Genomic DNA, 19,876 nt, shown 5'->3' on the forward strand with positions numbered 1-19,876 from the left:
TCGCAATGCAACATAGGCTATCTAGTTTGGACCCGTGCAGTTGTTATATATGTATTTAGATGTACTTTTATTATTGCTCTAACTAATATATATATATATATATGTATATATATATATATATATATATATATATATATATCATTTCTATATATATATATATATAGATGTACTATTATTACTGCGCATGCTCTAACTATAAATCTCTTGCCTTTCTCTCTTCTATGCAGTTTGTCTTTCCTGCGAAAATGATAAAAGGAAGGGAAATTATAAGCTGTATAAAATATGGTATTTCACTGATTTGTTTCGTTCTTAACTTTTTTCTCTGCTTAGAAAGTGTATTCATTTCTTTAAGTGAAAGAGTGGGCATCATGCAGTTGACTCAAGTCAAGCAAATTAACTGCGAAATAGGTGCGACTACTAAAGACTAATGTCCGCAAGAAGCTATAAATGATTTAAAATTTTAAAAGACTTGAGACGGTGTTAAATTAACTCGAGATTTCATTTACCTACCTTGATTTCTACATGTCTGGACTTTAAACCGATGAGTCACATTTCGGTTACACAAGATGGGTCTAATATGAATGCTCCAAGCCCCAGATGTAGTAAAAGTTTGACGAGTTCGTAACTTTTCAGAACACTCTGTTTCGTTGAAATTATTTCGTTTAAAACAGCTATTAAATCCATCACACCAGGAAGAGCAATTAGTACCACCATTAAAGGGGCTACAAGATATCACGGTGGACCGACTAAGCAGGCTATTCTTTTTAAGTTTCTTGCACGCTCTCTTTCTCCATGCCTGGGGCATCTTCGTGTTGATAGGTTTCTTTCTACATGCCCGGAGCATTCTCCCGTTGGTATGTTTGCAATCGACGTCTGCAAAATAAGCATATTAAGGAAGTATGTCTCAGAGCAAAGAGAAAAGCAGAGCTCTTTTAGGACAACCAGAATATGAACACGACAGAATTGTTTCTATTGCGTTTAATCAGATAGAAACAAACTTACCTTCTGGTTGTCCACTCTGAATAGCTATAAAAAAAAAGCAAGAAAAAAAAAAGAAAAAATGAAAAGAGAAAAAAAAAAAGATTTCTGTCGAAAAAATCTTCCTGATATACCTCTTCTTTTATCTAAACCAGATGGCGTGGACGGATGAAGCATGGTTGTCTGCTGATGCCTTTTGTGACAAAATGTGCTTCTACTTGGTAACCTCCTTTTTACCTTGTAAGATGTATTTGTGCCCTGAAAACGAAGCTATTAAAAAGAGCCAAAGCCCATGAGGTGCTCCAGCTAGATTCTGTTCACACGCATGTTCAGGCTGCACGAAACTGCTTCTGAAGGGCGCCGGGAGACATTAAAATATTTGGAGACCATTGCTATATGCCAATTTTACAATAAAGTTACCGCCAGGAGATAAGATTATCAGTATATTTTATAAAATATTTCATGGTAGATCAAACAAAAAGTTACGAGTTCCTCATATCAACGTTGGCTTAATCCATTTCTGATAAGACAGCGGCAAGAGAGTGATAATTTCCCTCCAAAATTGACTCTTCGACGTCGAAACAATCTTTCGCCACATATTTCATTCTAGCGACCAGCAAATTTTTCCCTTTGGCGATATCCAAAATCTTTGAGCAAACAGATGAATCCTATTACTAGCCACTCATTCATCTGCATATCAATTTTATCTGGTTTTACGGCTAAAATAAAAAGTGAATAGTTTCATAGGGATACATCTCCCACTCAGGTTAAATGATAATACTTAGAAAATATCTAGCTAAATGTTCGTCTTTCCATGTTATACACCAAACACCGTAAAAGCTGAAAGAACTTTTACCGAAACCTACCACGGACATTTGGTCGTGATGTTGACATCTTTTGAAAAATTATCATAGTGCTAGCCTAAAGCGCATTTTCTTTATTTGTGATTTGATGAAAGTTAGCCAACACAAGAAGTCAAAAAAATTTAGGAAGGTTTCTCTGCTTATTGATGATTAATCGACAGCAAGAACTGTATATCTCCCAAACCAAGAACGCATCTGATGATTTAAACAGTTGTGAAACAAAGCCAATTTGAATTCAATAATATACCTAACGTAACGAATGAGACGGGAAATCTAAAATGCAAAATAATTGAGCATGAGGTTTCTGAAATATTTTCCATGTTGTTTATATTTACTCTCAAGTATCCACAGCACTACAGAGATCGGTCTGTTTATTGATGATTGATTGAAAACAATAACTGTATATGTCCCAAACCAGGTCGAACGAACGCATCATTGTCCGTGTGTGTGTGTTTGTGTGTGTGTAGGAGTGTGTGTTTGTGTGTGTGTGCGTGTGTGTGTGTGTGTGTGTTTTTTTTTTCAAAGTTGTCCACATTGGTAATATAGTGTTTTACACCTAAGGAATATGGAGGAAAAAATTAACTTGTATACGAAAAGTCTGCATGGAATACGCATATCTAGTTAAACATGTCACCATATTAAGTTTAGGAGCAACTTTTTGTCGATGAGCTAGCTATTAGTTATGTATCTAGAGATGTCAAATTAAAGATGATATCCAACTCACCTAGAATGACTGTCATCAAATAAACTGCGCCAAATGCTGACGCATAAGAAAACACTTTCATCTTTCCAAGCTTGAGATGCACTGCGGAGACCGAGACGTGAGATAGGAGTTTTACTTTCCTCAATCCACTTTCAACGATGGACGAAGTAGATTCTTTTTTAAAGAACGCCAGATATTGCCAGCTGTTTGTTTTATTTTGCAGTACAAACCTTATCTCTCAGCTAACAGACAATGGGCCAATCAATTTTCCATCTTGAACAAAGAATGGTTCCTGAAATAATACATCCGGGTGTCTCAAAGAAAAAAAAAAAAGCGGAGTACCTTTTTTGCTTACGTTTGGGGTGTTATAGTCCCGGATGGAATCGATTTCCAACTTCTCCTTATAATACCAGATACTAACAGGCATACTGCTTACGGAAGTAAAATTGGAGATTTCTAGGCCTGGGAAATTCTATCAAGTTTCTGGTTTACAACATACTCCAGACATTTTCCATGTGCTCACAACAACAACCTTTATTCGTTCCAGTACCCCACACGGGGTAGCGCCTGGCGCTTACAGAAAAACAAACAAACGAACGATCGCGTGCCCAAAATCATAATACGAAACTGATCTATTGGTAAATTCTCTAACTTTTACAAACATGATAGTACCCAAGACTTAATATAGGAGAACACCTACGCGCCTCTTGGAAAAGCGAACCTATATATTACGTGAGGTCCACATATTATGTGCGGACTCAAATGGATCGCCGAGAACGAAACGAAAATAGACCACTTCATAAATGGCTGCCGGATTAATATTCTTCTGTTTAAATTTAAATTAGCCCTTCTGGCCTCGTTCTCCAGTACAAAATTCAAAAGAGGACATTATCTCAAGCGAGGCCAGAAGGGCTAATTTAAATTTAAACACAAGAATATTAATCCGGTAACCATTTATGAAAGTGGTCTATTACCTTAATTATGCATGGCGAACTCACGGATAAACTGTGCACAGTGTGATTAGAATATACAGTGATTGTACACGTACTAAAAGCCATTCTCATTTGATTTCAAGAGACAGATTTAAGTCGTCAATCCAAAAAGAGTCCTCCTCAATTGATCCGACATATTTAAGAAGCGGTCCTTCATCTTTAATAAGATCCAAGCCCACTCCACAATCCTAAGGCCGCTCTGAACACTACGATACTTGTATTTCGTATCATTACTCTTTCCTATGCTTCTCATATCCACGAATAAAAAGAAGCGTTATCGTTTATGAGCAATTCTTGTAAGTTACAAAACGTTTTACAATTGTTTACTTTGTTTCTTGTGATCAGTCCGCGCGAGACTGGTACAATTAAGTCATTTAAATTGTTAAATATTATGGGATAAACCACGCGCTCGTACTTGCAGAGGTCAAAAATTCGTTTTGGATGTTCGCTTGTTTTCTCACTAGTTTATTCACTTATTCCTCGAGTCAACAAATCTTGTAAGTATGTTTTCACTGTAGTTTTTTTTGTTTCGCTTCATTTTGTTTACATTTGTTTTCTTTTTTGTACAGGTAAACCAGATCTTTGTAAATAAAGGATTATTCGAATATTCAAGTCTACAATTTTCAAAATGGCGGTTTACACGGTTGAAATTTTTGTTCACGAGGAGAATTTTTTATTAGTTTTGCTTACATCGTCAGTAAATAATTATAATCAAAGGGTTGTAAAGGTGTATAGATTGGCAAAGCATTGAAAACCAGAGGAATAGTGAAGACAAGGCAACAGAGAAATAATAAGGATGGATAAAATCTTTAAATTGATCTTGCCTTTTATTTCTTTATTTATTTTCTAAATTTACGAACTCTAGGAGCACAGGCTCTATAGGGTTCTCGACATTGGGAATTGCGTATACGTTTGCATTCTGAGCGATCCTTAACTTTTAGTAAGAGCGTCGAGCTTGATCAAACAGTGACAGAAATGAAAATGGTGCAGACGAGAACGATAATGATGTACCAGCTTTCTCTTTAGCGCCTGTTCCAATTAACTCTCCGATTTTCTCGTGGAGTGGTAAATGGTAAAAAGGAGGGAAGGGGGCGTATACTTCGCAATTTTTTAACTAGGGTATATTGAGATTAAATTTTCAAGTTTAACTTCGTTTAGATAGACCGTGCTACCTCATCATGATGGTATAGCTACCATGATGCCACGTGGTATCGCCTAGCAACTATTGCGTCAGAGCAAGGTTGAATAATGTTCCCTTCATCGGCTATGAAGTGTTGTAGTCTTGTAAAGTTTTTATTGTGTCTTTATTTGAAGTGTACTACAAATTTTTTTTTTTATTATTAATATCTTTTACACCAAAATTGATTCATACGGCCATTGAGTGATTACAGATTAAATGATTCATCAATATATTTTAAAACGGTCTTTTCTGGCATCTCTATTCTAAGAAATTATTCCAATTGATCATAGAATGACAATGGGGCTAGGTAAACGTCGTAAAATTCATGTTTCCGGAACGTTACCACGTGTTTCCGCACATGTTAACATGAATTTACACTTGCGGAAACATTTGTTTCCTTCAACTGAAACCTGACGGAAACATCTTAAAAAGTGGTAAAGTTCCGCTGCGACCGCAGCAACGGAAACACGAGTAAACGTCACCAAGCCGGCAGCAAAAACGCGAGTTAATGGTAGTGTTTCCACGGTTTCACATATTTGTTCCACGTTTCCGTTTACGGATTCTTGATGTTTCGTCCTGTGAAATGTCATTAACCTAAGTTTATGGTTAAGAAAGTTACCCAGCAGCTGGGAAAAAAACATCAATACGGTTTGAATTTGCGATAGAGCTCATAAGCTACAGTCTAGACAACATAAGTGAAGGTGGTTATAAATGCACACAGTATTTGCTCAATTTAAGGGGAAGATATAAGTACAAAGGCTACTCTCGATCCTCCTGAGGAATTCCAGCGTTAGCGTGACTCTGACGGCTCTGAGAGTTCTTTGTGTTGTCAGCTTTCCCATGGTTCAATGCACTTGGGTGAATTCTTTGGAATTTTCTTTTGAAACGCCCTTTTATCTAGAATGGAAGTATAAGGAAATTAGAGGTACTCATCTTTGTTACCAGTTTTTCTAGATGTAAATCACCAAGATTCAAAATTCATATATACCTCACTATTTCTCAAACAGTGAAAGAAGAAAATAGAGAGTCCCTTTAAACAAAAGCAGTAGAGATTTCAGTTAATCACTTGATAAATAAACAAATCAACAAATAGATCCACAAATAAAAAAAAGCTTAAAACGTCATGGTCGTTTTTATCGAATGCATGGTAGCGACCAAAAGCGTTATACAATTTCCTTTTTTTTTATGACTGTAGGGTTGTGTCCAAACAGTTCAGCCAGAGATCCTGTATTCTTTCTCTCTGTCTTCAATCGTTCACCCGCTTAAGGTTTAGTTTTTAGAATACATCTCTATCCGGCAGATATAATAGTTTCATGGTGACTCCATTATTATTGTTAAGTAGAGCTAAGGCTTTGGAGATAAAAAGGAAGGTGCGAAAGGATGTCTTAGATAATCTTTTCGGAATGGAAGGGTGGTTCTGGTGTTTAAAACTGAATCCGAGTCATCCTTAGATATAGGGGCACTTCCAAGTATTTCTGACGCTCAACTTATCCGATGTACGCCCTTATCTTACCCAGTGAAAGGCAAACTTAAAGCTAAATAGCACTTTACCTGAGTAGAGTTAAGGATTACAAAAATGTAGGAAAAGGCGATGTGTAGTGGTAAAAGGAAGCCAATCAGCCACGTGACGCCCAGCAACGGAGCTAACACGACACATGCGCGGATGCCTAGCCTAAAAGAGACCAAATGAATGCTCAATCTTTCTCCAACGGAAATCCGAGGGAAGACTAAAAATCTAAGTTGAAATTTAAGGTTAAAGATACCCGGGACAAAATGCAGTGGAGGTGGGTGGTTACTTTGACTGTGATCAAGCGACCAGCATATCATCAAGCAAAGAAGTTTTCGATAACGCCAGCCCTCCTTACCAAAAAGCCCTCTACGAAAGTGGCTACGACTATAAGCTTACATATGATCCACAGCCAGCTCAAAAGCGCACCAAAAATCGCAAAAGAGAAGTGATATGGTATAATCCACCATGGAACTTCAACGTGAAGACCAATCTGGGAAGAAAGTTCTTAAATACTGTTAACAGATGCTTCTCGAAAAACCATCCACTACACAAGATCTTCAATCGCCACACACTAAGTGTTTCGTTAATACAACGAATTATTAACTTGATTTCCTGATTGACTTTGATTGACACTAAGTTTCGCAATTAAGCCACGTGAATAAGTCTGTTTTCAGTTCAGATGTTTAGATTCGAAGTGACCCTCATGTTTTGCTGACCTGTCGCGCTGACCCGTATTCTGTTATACCCTGATCTGTTATATCTGTTGCCGACCTGTATACCGTGAAACAATCCTACTAGACATCGCCACAGAAGTAAGTTATCAGTGCTGCAATTCTAGCTAATAGTTTGACTCGTATGTTTATGTATCAACGCTGAGATTGGGACCTTTGATGCCCGCCCAATTTAAAAAGTCTAGGAAAGTTTAATAAAATACGTTTCGGTCCGAGACCTTCATCAGTTGTAATACAATGACTTAAGACTTACAATGACGTAAGTCATTGTATTACAACTGATGAAGGTCTCGGTCCGAAACGTATTTTATTAAGCTTTCTTAGACTTTTTATTTGAGCATAGATCTTTCTTAGCTCGAAGTTGTCCGTCCTCGTGTTCTACAATATTTTTCCTACTATTTATCGAGGTTTGGACTGTGAATCCCTTTGGATCCTTCTGGCGCTGCGTCACTGTTGGCTCGAGGCCTTTTAACTAACTGCAGACAGTACTGTTTCGGCCTTCTGGGCCTCATCAGTGCAGTGCTAATGCTAGGATGGAGGAGAACCAATATGGTCACCCCAAACGATCCAACCTTTGTGGTATCGTCTAAGCCATGCCAGAGTGCTCAAACTAGAGTACACTAGTTTACAAACTATTATGCGAGATCTTTTGAAATATAATGAAGTATAACCTCTCCACTAGAATATTTAATTTTATGGAGGTATTACAGGAGGAAACAACTCTTATCATCCCACCTGATCTGTTCAGTCTGGTTATCTTTCACCTGTTGGATATTTGTCATTTCTTTGATAACGCGCACGAGGATCACCATGTTAATCTTTAAGGATTAAAAAGGAAGAAAAAAGAGGAGAAGTAAGCTTCTGTTGTAAGTTTTTGAAGGAGGAATTTAAAAGACTCATTAAGAATATTTAATTGAAATCAATGTTGAAACAAATGTATGTAGATGACTAAGCTGATATTCATTGAAAAAGATTCAATCTGTGGCAACTTACAGTTGCGATTAGTCCAACAAAGGAGACAAATATCCAGATAATATTGTTAGAGGAAGACATCCAGCATCTGAAAATTGGAAAAAATAAAAGGCACAGGAGGTGTAGCTTTCTATCTTTGTTCGTTCATTAGTTAAAGTAACTAGGGGTATTTCATGTCAGAATTTGAAATAAAAACCAAAGGATAAGGCAGCATGAAGCCTTTATATTACTTTGTAAAACATCATTCTGGATGATAACTTATAAATTTTCTTGCTCTAGCACATGGAGAGACTGATCCACAGTTTGAAAGAATGGGGTTCCCGGTGAAAAGGGTCGGGAAAAGGCCAGCTTAGAAGACTGGGGGCTACTGATAACAAGTTTCGCAAAACGTATTATCTATTTTTGTCTACTCTTAGACCTTGATTATGGTCTACCATTATTTGTAGGCAGGTAAAGGGAAGGGTGACTCCAGGGAACTAATGTCTTCGTGTTTGACCCCCCGCCCCACCCCACCCCACTCCTCCCCTTGTTTGTTTTTTAGGTTCACATTTCCAGGCTCTCACCATTTCGAAGCAGTTGATAAATTAAGGAAACTATCAAACTTCAAACATACTTTGTATCACTGATAAAAGTTTCTATTCCATCTTTTCCTGAAGTAATACCCAGAGATACAGCAACTATGATTGCAGGCAGTCCTGAAGAAAAAAACCCACAGTAGAAAAAGCCATTTTCAATTAGTAACTAAAAGCTACTGTTTTAAGTATTACAATAATCGAGACTGAGCACTATTACATTTGCTCAAGCCAAAGACTGTACAAGTTGAGGATTTTAAGAAACTGACACCCCTATATTATTATGTGAAAATACGAGTTTTCAATGTGATTTTTATATTTTATACTCTTGAAATTTTTTTTCATTGGTATGAAACTTCTAAAATAGTTTCAATTACAAAATAGCTTCGCGTTTTAGCCAATTAGACCTATGCTGGTGACATTCAAAATAAAACCAGATTTAATCATCTCCGGAAATACCGTACACCTTATTTTGACACCCATCAGGACGATCCAATGATTTTCAGAAAGCACACCTGTTCATTCGAAGACTTAAAATATGCTCGTTTGAAGAAAACTTCCCCGATGTTTTCATGGCAACTATCTTTTGCACTTTTTAGCCTCTTTATCCACCCTGAAACCTACTCTGCCTTGGTATCTAACCAATCAGAATCAAGATATTCTGTTAAGTATATTCTATAAGTCCAATCCCATTTTTGACTGGTAGTGAGCCTTACCCCAGCAAAAGCCAGGGTAACGATATATTTTATCGGTGATGTTGTACACCTTTACAATAAATAAGTAGATATAAATGCCCTCAAGAAGCATCCAGCAAAAGGAAGCCATCAGGAAATACTGCATGAAAGCAGCCACAGTTACGCAAGCAGCCTGCAAGGAATAGATAATTCTTAAAAAAAATAATCTGAAAAACAATGCGAAACAATAATAATAACAATAATAACAAAAATAAAGGAAGAATACAAAATCGGAAGCATGCAAACAAACAAACAAGAAAAAATAATAACTTGTGCGATCAGTCTTTAAATCAATCAGTCAAAATAATAAGCTGAACTAATTAAAAACAAACAAACAAATAAACAAGCACAAGAACAACGAAAACAACTCAATAAACAACAAGAAGTAATAATTCAAAAAGGCACCTTATTTCCAGTAGAGTTAATTCCAGCAAAAAAGATGATATGTCCTGCTCCAATGCAGGAGGTCAGACTAACCCGTATGTGACACAAAGGTGAATGTCTGTCTCTGCAGGTAATTAATTGCAAAGAAAAACCATCAGAAATACAATAGTAAATAGTGAAACAAATGAAGGAATAAATACTCTGGCACAATATATATATATATATATATATATATATATATATATATATATATATATTTATTACACGACTCAGGCAGTCAGAGGGCCAGTAAGTAAAATCAACCAATCAAAATGCTCTATTGCCGGTCAATATTCTCTCAGTATTGGACCGGGCACTGTCCCGAATGGTCCCGAATGATACCGCACTTGTGTCCCTTTGAACTTCAGTCATATAATAAATCTCTCATTAACCAAGCTTGCTCGGGACCGCACTGGAAGAATATCGGCCCTCGGTCTTTTTTGTGCGGACCTCGCTGCGCTCGGTCCGTACTGTCAAGACCTCGGGCCGATATTCTCCCAGTACGGCCCTCGTGCTTGGTTTATAAAATATATATAACTTAATAAATAACGAGTAGAAACAAGAATATTTACCAAAAAGTTTTCATCTTACACAAAAATTTTATTTCAAGCCATTTTAACTCCTCGGTGAGAAATATTCAATGAAAGATCATCTTAGAACGTCCACTTTCTTTACCAGGTGCGAGAAGTCCATTCTGAGCCCCAGATCGAACTAGTCTGATAACTTGATGAACAGTGATAATCCCCCAGAATTCAGTAAGACATCAGTGTTTATTGATATTACTTACGTGAGCTGAAGATAGCTGATAACTGTGAGTACGACTCCAGTGAGAGATAAAGCCATCCCTACTTGAGTGAGGATTGTCAGTATTTTGTCATGTTCATCTGACGAAAGAGTTTTCTCCTGGTTGGAAGACTGAAAAGTCATAATTATTTTATTTGGACCAAAGAAAGTGTTGTCTATTACAATAAATATATACAGATGCGATACCAGTTATGACTCAATGTTCCTTTTGTAGATTCATGATTTAATATTTTTGAAAAAAAAAAATGTTTACCTTCCCTTCAGCACCATTGTCGGTGAAATCCATGAGCACAGCGAAGTGGGTTAAGTGATTGCAAACACATTTTGTATGGTGATCGGATATCATCTTTGTTTGACATCCTTCACTTGACCAACTCCCAAAGCTTTGAAAAAGAAAGACACGAGGAAGAACTCAAGACTAGTTATTCTATCACAACCCCCTACACCCTCTTCCTCAAAAATGCTCAATTTACCCTACTAACCCAAAAGTTTTTTCAGATACTTTTGCCTTCCATCCAGACAGTTTGGGTTCCCATTAAAAACTGAAATTCGCGTCGTTAATAAAAGTGTTCTAACTATGCTGCTTACCTGTCTTCAGAGAAGCTCCAGAATACACATGTTCTGTTTTTTCGATCCACCTGAGGAATGGTTAAAGTGCATATGACACAAACATTTTTTTCCCGGCTTTTGGTAATTCAATATGTATGATAAACTGTGAGACAGTAGAAAATTATAATTTCTTTTGGTTATGACCGTTATTAGCCATGCAAAACTTGCTCGATTTCCATATAAAACTGCCTCAGGAGACTAGGGACGAGAAACAAGGTCGTGACGTGGAGTTGTTTGATTGCCAAAGGGGCTATCAAAGTGTTCTGATAGGAAACTCCGCGTATTTGTCAAAATTCGTCCGTTTCCAATCCGTTTCTTTCCATGATGTTCAGTGACTCCTACTCTAGTAGTGAATCGTGTGGCTCTTCTGAAAGAACGGATTGGAGTGAAGTGACTATGTTATCGTCCCGTATCAAGACGAGCCGCTTGCTGATTATAGCGAAGAAGAATCCTCGAACGCAAGTGAAGAAAGGGATAGCGACGGACTTAGCCTTTCGACTTTGGAGGCTAGATTTTAAGGAAATATGCGTGTGTATTTCTGGTAAGTTGAAAGCTTTACTATAATTCCAGACTAACGTAAGCATAAGCAGAGCTGATCTGAGCCCTTGCGTCGCGATGTTTGTCCAATAACTATTCCTTTACCTCTTCCAGGTGTCAATGCGAGCAATGCAACACTGAGCTGTTAGTCGGTGCTCTCGAGTTTTGTGTTGCATTGTTGCAGAGAAGTAACTAATTCATCCGCAAAGATGCTTTTTGATGGCTTGATCGAAAGAATCAAGTGCAATACCGAACACGAAGATTACGAATCGCGCCGTTGTTTTGCAAGTCGCTCCCCTCCTTAGAAACCAAGGTGGAGGAATTTATCGTCGACGCAATGAAGTGTAAGAGAACGAGTAAGTTTAAACATATAAATATCTGTATATATATACATCTGTCATTTCTGATTTTGTCGCTTTACTCATCAATTATGATACTTCTAGTTTTATCTCAATCGTTGAATTTTCCAGTGATAAGAAACGAGTCTCTTATCATTTCATTGAGGAAGGGAGGTCCAGTAATCACCCGAGCTGTACATTTTTTCATTTCTCATTTTCCTCTTTATTTGTAGGTTCATCAGAGCTGTTGCATATAGATGAATCACCAGATGGCTTTGTGGGTACATAGGCTGGAAAACAGAAGACCTCTACCAGCTTGTGTTTATCACAGTAAAAGGAAAAAGTACAACACACGACAACACAGGGGATATACCAATGTCCAGGAGTATTGAGCTCTAGTAAAAATATTCCATGTATCCAGGAAGAAAAACTTATGATTAAAAAAATGCTCCCAGCTCAGTTTCATTCATCTGGGCCATATCATCTTTGTCTATGCTTCTATGAATTAAATTAATAATAATGACCATAAAACAGCTGATTTGGAAAAAAAATGAGAGTCACTTTATTTGCTACTTTCCTTCCGGTGACCATGTGATGGCCTCTTGCTTTTGCGTGGGCATCTAGAACTAGATTAACTAGTGCTTGGTTGACTTTTACCATCAGCTTGATGTGAAGTTTGTTCTGATTCTATAGGAAAACAATAGTTATATAGTATGTGAGTGCATTTTTACAGTATGTGTGTTACCGTGTAGGCCCTATGAAAGTTAGTGTTTAATCCAGCAAATGTACTTTATCCTCACTTGTCTTGTGTTTGGATTACAAAATTCAAAGTTCACAAAAATGCATGAAAGAAATTACACCAAAGTCTACTTTGTTGACATCACTGGCTTAAATGTGTCCCATTTACCTTAAGGATATGTGGGGTTGCAAAAATAAACAGAACTGGCCATGGTAAAAAAAAAAATTACTGGTAATGACTGCTCGCCTGACAGTTCTCGCGATCTATCAATTCTTGGGAAACTTCGGGCACAACCGCATCCATCGTGGGAATAGAACCCTTGATCAGAACTCTATTCCGCTTCGTATTTTCCATGCTTTCCATTGTGAAAGCCATTCTGTTCTCGTCACAGCTTCGCTCACTGAATGGACCGAACACATTGAGGCATGCTTTGAAATCAGCTCTTTGAAATCCACTCGGTGCCGTTGCACGAATTTCATCCATCTCTCTCTCAAAGCACGATCCACAGGAAATTGGTGCATCGAGATGCCTGGCGTGTAGCTGGTGTTCGTACAGCTCTGAATTGTTAGGCACTTCGGCGACACAATAGCGCCCACCTTTCCTCACTGGCTTCTTCTTTTCCGCCATGCACTCAATGAGAGTACCACAACCTGACGTCACAGCCTCAGCTCACGTGACTTTTTGGCCGCGCGCGGTCCAGGGGACAAATTTCAGGCCGCATTTGCGCGAAGTTCGAACAAAAAAAAAAATTGAGACCTTACGATACCCCGAGATCGGTGTACGGGTACGGGTACTGCTCCCGTACGCGTAAGATATTCATGTGCGTAGCTAATTTGATTAAGATGCTCGAAGAGTTAACACGCGGGAATTTGTAACGATTGTTTACAAAGACGGCGGCCGCGGCGGAAGGATTTGCTCTTTTTCTTCAGAAATAAGTTATCTAAATTGTTTAATAAAGTCCATCAAATGTATCCAAAATTCTCCTTTACGAATGTTCTGTCTTTAGAAAGTACGCCAATGATATGCTTCATCTTCGAAAGCACAAGCGCACGTCACTTGTTATTGCAAACCCCGCCATTTCATCGAAGCACATTACCAAACAACTTCTTTGATTGTGAACCTCAGCATTGACTCCCATGCCATATTTGTCAATGCTAGTGCTTTTGGAAGACACAACTGAGAAATTCTCAGAAATCCCCCAAATTACCGCCACAAATTATTGATATCGTTTCAGAGTTCAACCTTCGCATTTGACATCCAAAGTCAATCCAGTTTGACGCGCTTTCTTTACCGCTAAAATTTAAAATTTGGCAAAAATATTTCAACAGACTTGCAATAACATTACTAAGGAGTCAAACAATTCAAAACGTCTCAAAAACTCACTCGTTTCTCCATCATGTAGCTCGTCATTCTCGTACTCTAGTACTCGTACTTCTTCTACGGGTAAACGGATGTCTACCCCGGAAAAACGGCTGTGTCTACCGGGTAAGATCGATGACGTCATCGCAAAATGAAAAAAACATGGCGCTACCCGTTACCCGTACACCGATTTTGGGGTATCTTCGAAATCGGGAATTTTCGATGAACTTTAACTCTCGAATCGTTCATCATACCTATCTAGCTACCAAAAAACAGTGTAAAAAATTTTGTGTCATATACACTTTAAGTGTCCTAGTTCAAGAAGTAAGATAGCAGGGCTTCAGCGCTTGCCTCGCTCATACCTTACTATTAAGGCGTCATAGCTAAAGAATATTAATGGATAACCCTCTAATCTAGATAGTAACCCTCTGCATCAAGGTCTCTGGGACTACTCCATTAATTACTTTTCGCCTATTAATTTGTTTAATGTTTAAAATTTAGCAGGTATTCTATGTGATATAGAAGAGAGCAGCCGGAGTTTGATAATCTCCCCTTTGTAATGGAATCAAAGTAACACAATTTGGAGCGGAGCTTAAAGGGATGTAATGCTGATTTGGGTAGTCTTCAATTTAGGGATTAGTCGGTAAATCTCAGTTTGAATTGCGGTAAAGATGACAACTTGTTCGACCATAGAAGGACGAAGGAACTGTTTGTATCCCCTTTTACGACAATAAAAAAAAAACAAACAAAATAAAACAAAACTGAAAATGAGACAAAACAAAGAACTTGAAATAATAAGTAAACAAATAACGAGAGGGAGGCATAGATACCCTTAGGTTCTTAAACACCAATGTGACGTTTTCTAAGAAATCTTCAGGCTGAGGGTCTACTACAGCGGACATAATTATACTGTCAAGTATTCTGAAAAAGAAAAAAATTAGACGATCGCAAAAGAACAAAATAATTTTAGAACATAGCTAACAGAGCCGCGGAATTAAATTCAGTATACGTAAGCGAACTCAAAGTCCCGATAGCGCACACTGATAGCGTAAGCAAATCACTTCTCCAGAATTCTTTTTTTTTCGCACGAGTGGCCATTGTTAGCGCGGGGTAAAATAATATATTTCGCTACAATAATGGATGTAAACAGAGACTCGGCCTACTAGTCCTAAAACGAAGACAATTTGTCCACCTTTTCCGTTGGGCTAGAGTTCTTAAATGTGGCAGAAAAAGAGAAAAACAACGGAAAAAGAGACCCGGCATCAGCGCCGTCACCATTCGCTTCAATTGATATTGTTGTCCGTTTTTCGCGTCGGATTTGATGCACTATTCTATTGGCTAGAGTTGCCCTCGGCTGTTGCCTCGGGCAACTCTTACGCTTCTTTCGTGCTCTCCAAACTTCCCGCGTGCTCCATAACTCGATAGTGCACGCTAAAGCATGAACCAATTGTTAATTTCTATTCATCTTTATTTTCGAAAAAAAATAAAATATATCTCTATATATATAACATGCGTACCTTGTTTTGTTGCCTCTCTCAGAACTGGCTAAATAGTTTGTGAAAAACTCAGAAAGTTTTTTGTATGCAAGCCCAAGTACTACTGAGTCTGTTTTAAAGGGAATAATAACTACTTTAATTTCGGTTTTCAAAATTTCACGATGTAATTGTTTTTTAAAACGACCGTGGCTTATAAATACTCACGGCACTAGTGTCGTCATAGACAGGGAAATCGTGGAAGAACACTGTATGAAGTTTTTTGAAAAATCATAAAGTTTTTTCGTAAAAGAAAGAGATTCAAGATAATTAAAAACGGAGACCGATTTGCACTAGGGAAAAAGGGAAAAAGGAAACAACACCTCACTGTCCTTAGTATTAAATGTAAGCTACACGCATACTGGTGGTTTTCACCGTCATGTTATCGAAATCTAAAATCAAATCTATTGAATGCCTAACGCCAACGAGTCATCTATATTAAAAAAGATAAATGAAAATTTTTTCCAGCTTTAAGTTCTGTAAAGTTTTTCGCTGATGAGTTATTGGCCAGTGTCTGACATAACTTTATAGAGCTCAATATGGGGATGCTTTGTTGGTGCTCACCCAAGGGGTACCAACACGGCGGCAATGAAGAAATACAGAAACTGATTTTGTCTTATTTCGCCGCTAAATTGACTAGGTATCTACTGTAAACTTTGGGAACTTAATCCAAAACATTTTCTAATGTTGCTGATGCTCAGGAAATAAAATGTCACAAGATGAAATCTTATGTTTCGTACGTACCAGCTTGGCCGCTATTTCAATGTCGTGCGACGAAAAACTACGAAATTAGAAATGGCTCTATTCTCAAGATGTAGAACCTTGGTACTCTGAAAATAAGTTGATGTTTAGGTCAGGAGTTCTTTCGTCTTTCGGAGGTAAAACTGTAACTATTACAGTTTGGATTGTGGATTTTAGACTCTTTATGACGGCACTTGAAAACCAAGGATTGCAAAGTTGGTAATTAATGTCAGAATAATAATTAATTAATAATTAATAATTAAAGTCTGAACCACTGAGTTAGGCAGGATATTACAGGCAATCATCATAAAAGCAAATATTCAAAACAAAGAAAGGTACTTACCTGGATCCAGATTAGCTAAGGGAATCTCGATAAAGTTCTCCCGATTGCTTGCATTAAACAAGAAGTTGTCTCCTTTCTGGGAGATATTGTGTCTGACTCGGAACTCTAAATACATGTCGATAACAAAAACAAAAAAAAATTAATTCAAGTCCAGAGTAGGCTTTGACCTACATGACTAGATTCATCCCGTTGCATTTGTTTAACTCAAGATTTTGCGTGTCAATAATTTCCCTAATTTCAGAATTGCGCATGCTTACGATCTTACGATAGATTTTTTCAGCGGATGTAAAATAGTGGCGCTGGCTCGCATAATGAAGAAAGCTGTTCTCCACTCACCCAGATCTTCACCGACATCAATAAGCTCGGGATTTGTGAAATTCTGTCCTTTTATGGCTTTCCTCCCTATTAATTCTTCAAAGATAAACGCAGCAAAAAAGGTGTCCTCCAATTTTTGACTCGCTGAAGAATTTGTGTTACGGGACCATATACTTTGGATTGAGGAAGTTAACTGGTTTTTGGCATCCTTGATGAAAAGTGGTAACATTAGTTAGATTAGAAGCTAACTCCAGTTACTCAATTGTTGCTTATCTAAAAGATGGATAAATATAATAAGTGGAGTCCGGAGTATGGGTACATGGATATTTCCTGTTAGCTGGATTTCGGGAATATTGACGAGTAATAAATACTAGATTGCTTTTCTGGACATTGACTAGATGAACTAACAGATCAAAAGTGTTTTTAAGTCATCTTAAGGTATCTTCCCATTGTCGCGTTAAGACAAAGCAATAAAGAAAGGAACAGCCAAAATATGGGAAAAACAAAACATAGAAGAAAACAAAAAGAAAAACTAGCCAGCTCGCCATACAAGACACAACTAAGCAAGCTACATTTGTAACTAACCCACCACTGACCAGTGGATAAAATAATAATAATAATAATTATGATTATGATAATAATGAGTGTGGATTTTATGTATTATATTATCTATAAATTTTGCATAATATTTTATAATTATTAGTATATTATATACCTATAGGTTTAAGTCTTCATCACTCATAATAGTAACAGTAATAATAATAATGACAACAACAAAAACAGAAGAAAAACAACAAAAACTATTCAATAAATTTTACTCAAAAGAAAACAATGTAAATTAAGCTACACCCCAGTTTTTATCATCATCTACCTGAATGGTTTCCATTTCCTCCTGTGAAGTAATATTTTCTACCTTTAACAAAAAGAAAACGGCTTGCATTGTTATGGTTACGTGCTACAGAATCATTCATCTAAATTCCATCATTCGGGTAACAGTGTAAAACTTATTCAGAAATCAGGAGTCTTATAGACGACAATCTGCCAAATATCTTACCGACGTCTCATTGGCTGGTGTGTCTAGGAAAAAAGTCAAAGAAATCAAGAGTAAAATTCAAATTTTTCTGTAAAGAAAACTTTCGGCGTTAAAAGTTGTGTTAACAGCAAAATGTTCTACAATGAAAGAAATTCCTACTTTATCACAGAGAGGTTAGAGAGGTTCGTTTACTCAGTTGCAAGATTCAATGACTACCTTTAGGGGGTTAGTGTTTGAGCAGCACATAGACACTGGGCAAAACCTACAGTGCAAGCAATATTAACCCTCCGCATAGAATTGCTTGCAGTCTCTACAAAACTAGCATCACCAAACAGTCATACTCATGCTAAAGATAGTTTCTTTTACTTTTCCAGCACTATGGCCAAATGAAAAAGTATTAAGGAGTTGTGAAATCATGCAAGACAAATTGATTACGACAAAAATGATAAGAGAGGGAGATACGTACTTTGAACCACGAACTGCAATCTGATGAGAAACAAAAACGATCTGCAATGTATTGCTTCAAAACTACGGTGTCCGTTGCCACACGAGTATTTAATCTTATTCGTAAAAGCTCTTCGAAACGTTTCTGAGCAACGCTTGATCGATGGCCATATTGTACCAAAGGATGAGCTACATTCATGACACCATCTAGAGCAGGAAAAGCTGCCAACGCCAAAGGAAATTGGAGCGCATTTTATTTTGTGCCATTTATCCATTAGTTGATCTCTGCATTCCTCATCCTCACAGTAACTTTGCTTCAAAAACGACGCAGTTTTACACCCATCATCTACAATAAAATAAAAATAAAAACTAAGCGAAGAAAAGCGAATGAATAGTTCACAGATTTGATAATATTTCTTTTAAGAGGAACGACAGAGAAAGCGTGTTTTGAAGTTCTACTGATTCAGTGTAATTTTTGAAAAGACAGATAGCAAGAATTCCGTTCCCTTTAGTTAAATCACGGTCAGCATTAATGAGCGATTTTGAGTATTGCACTGATTCTTGAGACACTAAGGCTGGAAAGGGAAATAATCAAATATGTGTGGCACTGTTCGAATTAAATCAAAATGCTGGGGAACCTTCTAATATAACAACTGAATGAACTATTTAAACAATAGAGTGTTTCTGTCGAGGAACTATCGGCTGATAGTTGCCCCGCGGAAATTTGATGTTCTTAAAACAAAATATCTGCCCGAGAAGCGAAGCTTCGAGGGCAAATATGCTAGCTTTAAGAACATTAAATTTCCAAGGGACAACTATCAGACCGATAGTTCCGAGACATAAACACTGTATTGTTTTTATTATTCACTACTAAATTTTCCTCCGCGCTTACAGCTTGTCACAAATGTCAATAATTCGCAACCGTACATTGGCTAAATAATACGTTATACCTGTCAGAATTGAAAAGTCACTGTTTTTCCGATCTGCCTAACTTTGCGGCCGTCAAACTATTCAAAACTTTTCACGGATGAGTACTATAAATCCAGGTATTTTCCGCGGACGGGCACTATCCATCCGGGTATTTTCCGCGGGCGGACACTATGGGCTGATAGTGTCTCTCCACGGATGAACACTATCGCGTCACGTGATCGATTTAAACCAATGAGAACCGGAGAAAATTTAGTGGTGAACTATAATTAGAGATATTTCTTATTTACTGATTTTTTTTTTCAAGTTAGCTGATAAATGAAGAACTTACTTCGTTCTGATATTGCCCAGCCGTTTTGCATAACTGCGGGATAAGAAAGGAAATAGCAACTGTCACCTTAAAAGAAAAAGATATTAATAACAGCTAATAATGATCATTGATTGCTAAAGAGCCATCAGTCTAGCTCAGGAACGGAAATTTTGTCTCAGCGGAAAAT

At 37.4% G+C, this 19,876-nt stretch overlaps 4 protein-coding genes across 5 annotated transcripts in view; all 4 read right to left on the reverse strand.

Moving 5' to 3' along the window:
• Positions 1-179: 179 nt before the first annotated feature.
• On the reverse strand, positions 180-3,022 carry LOC148736723 (uncharacterized). 2 transcript variants are annotated; one of them, XM_088749748.1, is made up of 4 exons: positions 2,566-3,022; positions 1,003-1,026; positions 511-873; positions 180-237 (listed from the first exon to the last, which is right to left on the reverse strand). In XM_088749748.1, the coding sequence occupies exons 1-4, from the start codon at positions 2,624-2,626 to the stop codon at positions 194-196; spliced, it is 492 nt and encodes a 163-aa protein (XP_088605874.1). In that variant the 5' UTR covers positions 2,627-3,022; the 3' UTR covers positions 180-193. The 2 variants fall into 2 exon arrangements, with proteins under 2 accessions (XP_088605874.1, XP_088605875.1); XM_088749749.1 differs by lacking the exon at positions 1,003-1,026.
• Positions 3,023-4,828: 1,806 nt separating this feature from the next.
• LOC148736724 (adhesion G protein-coupled receptor L4-like) lies at positions 4,829-15,756 on the reverse strand. The gene is made up of 13 exons (XM_088749747.1): positions 15,562-15,756; positions 14,875-14,965; positions 11,051-11,100; positions 10,716-10,845; positions 10,446-10,573; positions 9,641-9,743; positions 9,218-9,368; positions 8,543-8,624; positions 7,951-8,017; positions 7,693-7,775; positions 6,268-6,388; positions 5,705-5,746; positions 4,829-5,613 (listed from the first exon to the last, which is right to left on the reverse strand). The coding sequence occupies exons 2-13, from the start codon at positions 14,944-14,946 to the stop codon at positions 5,476-5,478; spliced, it is 1,167 nt and encodes a 388-aa protein (XP_088605873.1). The 5' UTR covers positions 14,947-14,965; positions 15,562-15,756; the 3' UTR covers positions 4,829-5,475.
• A 418-nt stretch (positions 15,757-16,174) lies between these two features.
• Positions 16,175-17,915, reverse strand: LOC148736725 (uncharacterized). Its single transcript, XM_088749164.1, has 3 exons — positions 17,847-17,915; positions 16,997-17,183; positions 16,175-16,765 (listed from the first exon to the last, which is right to left on the reverse strand). Exons 1-3 carry the CDS (start codon positions 17,913-17,915, stop codon positions 16,638-16,640), a joined length of 384 nt encoding a protein of 127 aa, XP_088605290.1. The 3' UTR covers positions 16,175-16,637.
• Positions 17,916-17,999: 84 nt separating this feature from the next.
• The window catches only part of LOC148736726 (uncharacterized), a 13,066-nt gene continuing 11,189 nt past the window's right edge, over positions 18,000-19,876 (reverse strand). Inside the window, exons 3-5 of the mRNA XM_088749165.1 lie at positions 19,711-19,743; positions 18,475-18,798; positions 18,000-18,052 (exon numbers count right to left, since the gene is read on the reverse strand). Coding sequence (XP_088605291.1) covers positions 18,000-18,052; positions 18,475-18,798; positions 19,711-19,743 — 410 coding nt within the window. The remainder of the gene's footprint in view (positions 18,053-18,474; positions 18,799-19,710; positions 19,744-19,876) is intronic.

The sequence above is a fragment of the Stylophora pistillata genome, chromosome 2, assembly GCF_964205215.1.
Source record: "Stylophora pistillata chromosome 2, jaStyPist1.2, whole genome shotgun sequence".
Classification (NCBI taxonomy): domain Eukaryota; kingdom Metazoa; phylum Cnidaria; class Anthozoa; order Scleractinia; family Pocilloporidae; genus Stylophora; species Stylophora pistillata.

Excerpts from the sequence above, each read along its gene's own strand:
- LOC148736725 (XM_088749164.1), bottom strand. The coding sequence starts at position 17,915 with ATGCAAGCCGTTTTCTTTTTGTTAAAGGTAGAAAATATTACTTCACAG. Across the intron at positions 17,184-17,846 it reads AGGAAATGGAAACCATTCAG|GATGCCAAAAACCAGTTAAC; the intron begins GTAGATGATGAT and ends CTTTTCATCAAG. Across the intron at positions 16,766-16,996 it reads TGATGTCGGTGAAGATCTGG|AGTTCCGAGTCAGACACAAT; the intron begins GTGAGTGGAGAA and ends ACATGTATTTAG.
- LOC148736723 (XM_088749748.1), bottom strand. The coding sequence starts at position 2,626 with ATGAAAGTGTTTTCTTATGCGTCAGCATTTGGCGCAGTTTATTTGATG. Across the intron at positions 874-1,002 it reads TCAGAGTGGACAACCAGAAG|ACGTCGATTGCAAACATACC; the intron begins GTAAGTTTGTTT and ends CTTATTTTGCAG. Across the intron at positions 238-510 it reads CCAGACATGTAGAAATCAAG|GAAAGACAAACTGCATAGAA; the intron begins GTAGGTAAATGA and ends TCATTTTCGCAG.
- LOC148736724 (XM_088749747.1), bottom strand. The coding sequence starts at position 14,946 with ATGTCCGCTGTAGTAGACCCTCAGCCTGAAGATTTCTTAGAAAACGTC. Across the intron at positions 8,625-9,217 it reads TTACCCTGGCTTTTGCTGGG|GACTGCCTGCAATCATAGTT; the intron begins GTAAGGCTCACT and ends TTTTTTCTTCAG. Across the intron at positions 6,389-7,692 it reads AACCAGACTGAACAGATCAG|GCTAGGCATCCGCGCATGTG; the intron begins GTGGGATGATAA and ends GGTCTCTTTTAG.